This window comes from Dufourea novaeangliae, unplaced genomic scaffold (genome assembly GCF_001272555.1).
Source record: "Dufourea novaeangliae isolate 0120121106 unplaced genomic scaffold, ASM127255v1 C1168168, whole genome shotgun sequence".
Taxonomy (NCBI): Eukaryota; Metazoa; Arthropoda; class Insecta; order Hymenoptera; family Halictidae; genus Dufourea; species Dufourea novaeangliae.
Genome location: NW_015378030.1, coordinates 1 through 6,078, shown reverse-complemented (window position 1 = coordinate 6,078; position 6,078 = coordinate 1). Strand labels below are relative to the sequence as shown.

General features: G+C 41.4%; 1 protein-coding gene across 1 annotated transcript; it reads right to left on the bottom strand.

Annotated features, from left to right (window-relative positions):
* Positions 1–2,690: 2,690 nt before the first annotated feature.
* On the bottom strand, positions 2,691–3,407 carry LOC107193254. The gene has a single exon (XM_015582656.1). The coding sequence runs from the start codon at positions 3,405–3,407 to the stop codon at positions 2,691–2,693; it is 717 nt and encodes a 238-aa protein (XP_015438142.1).
* Positions 3,408–6,078: the final 2,671 nt, after the last annotated feature.

Sequence of the window (6,078 nt, the reverse complement as noted above, 5' to 3'; positions counted from 1 at the left end):
GAAAGAACAACATTAAATCAATATGTATTGAACTAGAATTATTACTTTCCCTTATCACACTACGGTAAATCCTCGATGTGTGTCCGAAGGATCTTTGGCACAGAACATTCAATATTTCATAAACTAATGGCTATATGTGGCTGAAACAAATATCATTGACTTCAGAATTTCAAAGTCTATAATTGTGCTACACCTCATTAAAAAGTCAGCGTTACTCGAGGGAACCTCCTCTTATCAGTGCCGAAGAACGATCGAACATTCATTGAGGATTTATTGTATTCTCATTTGTAATCTCCTGATGAAGATCTTTAAAGGGTTATGAATGAATACTCAAGATGTTCTTTATTTATTGTATGACGAAACATAATGTGAGTATCAGAGACTTATTTTTTATATATACACAATTTACAGTCATAAACGTAAATAGCACAAAGTTTACAAGACCAATAAATACACCGTAAGGATATAAGTTGAGACATGGGAAATATTTGCAAAATTCACGACGGATAAGCTTCCAAATATATTTTCAATGCTTCGTTATTAGTACGACTGCTTGCCAGCAAAAACCACATACAATATATAATCTTCATACGCGTGCATACAAGAGTACAATAATGTTAATCGTAAGTTAACAGCGAATAAATTTACAGAGATTTACTCGTAAGTGTTGTAAATTGGTACCCCGTTCCGACATCTCGATACAATAAGTACATCTATTAATCGTAGAAATATTTACAAAGCAGTTTCACTTACAACTATAGCCCAGATAGTAATCTGCTTAAGTAGTTCGCGCACTTTTGACAATTTCGATCGTGGTATTTTCGATGTGATCTCTGGTTTTATTGTTCTATCTACTATCTGTAACACGTGTAATATACTGTTAAAATATCGGAAGTTTCATGGACAGACGGATGGACAGTCAAAAGTGAGCGAAAAACGTGGTTGCATCGCGCAGGCATTCTATAATCTACGTCTTATTGTCGCGTCACAACGTTTTTCTTTTTCTCAACGGCACACTATAAATAAACGAACGCAGTATCGCTCGAGGACCATGACGAACCATTTCTCTTTCGAATTCTTATAAAGTCAGGCCGTCATTCCCTCGCCGCGACCGTCAGTGTCCAACTAATCGCTTAAATAATAACTAGTTACTCGCATCGTCGCCCTAATCGCGTATTGCACGCTTAGCAAATAACCTACAAAATGGAAGACATAGATTTTGTTCCTCTTAGTCTAACTAAAGCCTATATTTTATTCACAATCTGCGGATGTTCGTGCGATTTTATACGTATTTTAATATATTAATTTGCAAAGGGGGAATTCCTCAGAAGTCTGTCGCCTTTGTTAAGCACTAGCATCCGCAGTCTGCTTCTTAAGTATATTATTCGATAATTGTGTAAAATCTATCCTAATATGATACAGTGTAGTGTCAACTCATGAGAGGTCGCGTTTGGATTTCCTTTTTTTCTTTCTCGTTCATTCACAATTGAATCTGCTTCGTCCCATTAAACTGAACCTACCCTTTCTATTTTTCAAGATGGCGTCGATATTTCTTACAAGTAAACACTGCAATATGCAATTGTATATAATATTCTTGATGTCGCTATAAATGCATCATTGGAAAAAATAAAAATAAATACGTGGTACATGGAAAGTCGTAAAAATGTAATCGCAAACGTGCTGTTCTCACAAAGGCAACGTGATTAACCCAATACGGTCGCCGATATTTCTAAAAGAAAACTTCAATAACAAAACTATATTTTTTCCCATCCAACCTTAATTTAAAAAAAAATTAATGAAACATAAGAATAAGTGTTTACAGATCCTGCGTTAAATTTAGTGAATCACTCAACTATGCAAATCGTAACCTGTCGATACATCTCTGAAGTTTATCTGTTCGTGTAAACATGAATAAAATTCAGTATTAATTTTTTTTCGATTTACATTAAAGAAAAAACCTGGAAGTCTCCATGGGTTTCTGTTTAGTGACGACCGATCGCGCGACATCTCAGGTGTTAAGAAACTAGGCGTGGACCACGTCGATGCACGTTCAACGTAGCACCGTGTCCCCGTATAAATATCAATTTATTGCATAATACACACATCGCACGTCGATGTCCCGTTCACACGCCTCAATCGGAAAAACAATGTCGCGAGCATGGAATTGCGACGGACCGTCGTCGTTATCGCGGCACGATCGTTTCGACGCCATCGACAAACGACAATGAACTCCCGTATTTATCTCGCTAACGAAAATCCCTAACGGGCGATAAGCGATTTCCTTGGGACGTTTAGCTGTCGTAGATGCGTCGGAGCGCGTGAACCGGACCTAGCGTAGTAGAGAATTCTTAAGCCTAAAAAGCGAATTAAGCTCCTACCCGATAATCTCGATCGCGAGAATATTCCTGGCCTTCTTTCGTTCGATATACAACACGAGATCCGATCGTCAGGATCTTGGTTCACACGAGAACCAATCCTTTATCTCGCCGATACCGAACCGTATACAAATATGTCTGATCGACACGGTTGATCTAGGAATGATAAAGACATTATCGAACGCGGAACAGATAACGGATGAGCGAAATGTGTTACCAATAAGACTAACCTTAACGCTACCGGCACCATCGGCCGAACTAACCTATGAGATATGTAAATTCGTTCCTGTCATCATCCCTCATCGTCGATCCTCTTCAGGGGATAAGGTCACAGTTGCAAGCGGTACCGCCCTGGCCGTTGTCACATTGGGTCATACACCACATATCCCAGTCAACGGGCAACTCTGTAGAGTCTGACTCGTCAGGAGTGTCAGGGTTCAAGTGGACAAACCCAGCGATCCTAGAGTTCAACCAGTCTTCGCCGAAGACCGACTCTTCTTCGTCCTCCTCCTCCAGTATCATTTTATCCTCGACGGGAATATTCCTCTCCGCAGAATTAATCGGGACCAGACTTTGGTCCTCAGTTATTTTCTTCAAGATAGTCAATAACTTTATCGACCTCCACCGTTTCAGCTCTTCAGGGTCATCATCGTCGTCGAGGGAATTCTTGGGTAGAAGGACGTCTGCTGGATTGTTTTCCAAGCTGTCATCTCTCGAAGAGTCACAGAGGCAGGCTTGCTGCCTGATCAGAATCTCCCTGAAGACGCGACAGGTCTGAGAGCCGTCGAACAGTTCGCTGTCAGGCGAACCGGGACCACCACACGGGGTCAAACAAAGGCTGAGGAGGCGCTGTATCGGGTACCGGCCTACGCCGGACTGAAGGACGAGCGTCTGACGGTACTCGCAGACTCCCGTGATCTCGGGGATCTGGTTCCGAGCACGGCAAAGGCGAACGCATGCGTAATCGTCGGGTTGCGCCCCGACGCCGGCCAACAGAAATGCCAGCAACACCCACCACGGCAGAGGCGTCATCTGAAAGTGATGGCTAATCAATACCAGGCCGAACGAGGAACTACGGCGTTCCGATAGTTCGCGGAGGAACCATCGGAGGGATTGGTTATGGCAATCGGGGACATTCCTGGAGTTCGAATGCCCTCCACCCTTTGGGTATACGGGGTGTCGTCGATGAAAATGCTCAGAGACAATTCGTCAGGAGAACCTGAATTGGGAAAGGTGAATCGATTGGTACAGGTGGAAGCCATTGTTTTCTGAAGTCTAAGATTTGAAAATATTCACAGTGAAAAGATTGATGGAAGAAATTGTATCTGGATGAAGATTTCTAATGAGGACCTTTAATCTGTAGGTGAGCTTAGCTGGATTCCACAGGTGAACCGATTGGTCCAGGTGGTAACCATTGTTTTCTGAAGTCTAAGATTTGAAAATATTCACAGTGAAAAGATCGATGGAAGAAATTGTATCTAGAGGTGAACCGATTGGTCCAGGTGGTAGCCTTCATGTTCAGAAGTCTGGGCTTTGAAAATATTCAAAATAAAATAAAGGTTTTTATTGAGGACTTCTTCAAAAGATAAGCTCAGATCCTCAAGCACTCTTGATATTAACACCAGTTTTCTCAAAAATGTGAAGAAATGATGTCCTAGACTTTTTATTTGTTATTTTCGGTGTAATCACAAGATTATTGGTTTTGTCCTGTTCTGTGGGACACATTGTAGTGCCCAACCTCGGCTGGCACGCGGAGCGGGAGTAATACCGAGGGGATCTTGGTATCCGTTATCGGTTTCGGGTGCCGTGTGTCGATAACTGGCCTCTGCTTCGAGTTTGCTTGTGGAATGAGGCGTACAGGCCTTCGCTGAACTTCGCCATAAATTCTACTAATTGTCGTCTGGGTTGTAGCTTGCCGGAAGACTGCCTCCCCTTATTTCTCTCATTCCAGCCGAGGTTTTTTCAGATCGAAGATTTAAGTTCCAAGGTACGAAATCACGAGGAAAAGAATGATCTTAAACTTGGCAGACATCTATAGGTGTTTACACGAAAATACGTAGACGAACATGGTTCCTCGATGCGTTGTTTTATTGTCTAATCCAGTCTCTCGACTGGCGTTTTAATTAGAACGATAGTTGCATGTACATAAATTACGTACACGTCCGTGGAGAAACGTTAAAGCGATGCACCAGTTGCTTCCCAATGCGGGGAAAATAATTGAAAGATCGATGTCGATAGTCACGGCCATTATGCTAACGTTGAAATCTGTTTTCTTTGTTTCGGACGCTGCTCGTGGAAATTGCGATTCATTAATACACGGACAAAGGAATCCTTCGATTGGTTCGATGAAACTAGGATCGGTTTCCAGTGTGTACCAATGAAAAATGTAATGTTGTCGGTGAATGAAGGTAATGTTGACACTTACCGTTTATCTCGATTTATTGTACAAAGATACGGAGAGCGTTTCCGATCGGATCAAGTTCGTTTTCGATTGCGCAAAATGAACACGGAGGTACTCGTGGCTTCGCGAACGCACGCTGCTGCCTCGACTGTGTGATTACAGGTAGCGTGTGTCGTATTAACTATCATTGGCTGTATCGTGTAGCACTGTCTGATTACGCGTGCACTTATCGAAGGAGCATAATAAACGATAACGATCCTTGCGCGCGCTTCTTTTGTTTTCGTCGGGGAAGATATCCGACGACTCGAAGACCCTCGGCATTTAACGAATTTTCTCTGTATTTTATACGTCGTCGAGTAGATGATTTCAGTATATTGCACAATTATATACACTCTAGAATAAAGCACAGACTGTCTGTTACTTTGTCTCGAAACTACTTCACAACTATATGTAGTAACATTCAGCTAAAAAACGTGTCAATACTACTGCCATAATGATCGATAGAAGACAGTATATGGTAGAAGATAAACATTAATATCTGTGAGTTACAGTTAATGTACATACAGTGGGGAAAAAAAGTAGTCGTACTCGCTATAAAACAGAACGACTTTTTTAAAATTGGACCAAGTGACTTCAATTTTCATTACATTACAGTCTCCGATAAAAGGTTACTTGACAAATTGCAACTTTTTAAAAATATTTTTCAGATCATTTAGTAGACTAATCTTTCTAATCTAACAAAAAAATCTCACGTGGTCTAATTTTAAACAGTTGTATTTTAAAGGGTAAGCGAATACTTTTTTTGCCCACTGTAGATGGCTGTCAGACTGAAATATTCCCAAATTCAGGAAACTAAACATAAAATTGGACCGAAACATCTCACAAAACTGTATACAGATGGTTACACGAGCCGTAAAAAAAATCTTCAATCGCTATTCTTTCGTCTAAAAATGGCAAGGCACTTGCATTGATTATCCACTGTTTTGTGCCTATTTTACATCGTAATTGACAGAACCGGCATTGTCATTCGTTGGCGACAAAGGACAACTGAATTCTGTCCATAGAAGCTCCGCGATTGAACACCGACAACGATCGATATGCAACCGCGTGTGCATCCTCCGCATTCCCGTGCATACACGGAAAGGGTTACGCGTGATCGCGAATATTCATGGGGGCCAGACAACGGGCTCGTTTATCTCTGGAAACGAATTTCGCGTAACCTAGATTGAAAACTTTGCGAAATTCCAACCCCGGGGACATTTGTCTCATTCCTGGTGTATATTTTTCTTTTTTTTTTTTTTT

Excerpts from the sequence above, each read along its gene's own strand:
- LOC107193254 (XM_015582656.1), bottom strand. The coding sequence starts at position 3,407 with ATGACGCCTCTGCCGTGGTGGGTGTTGCTGGCATTTCTGTTGGCCGGC.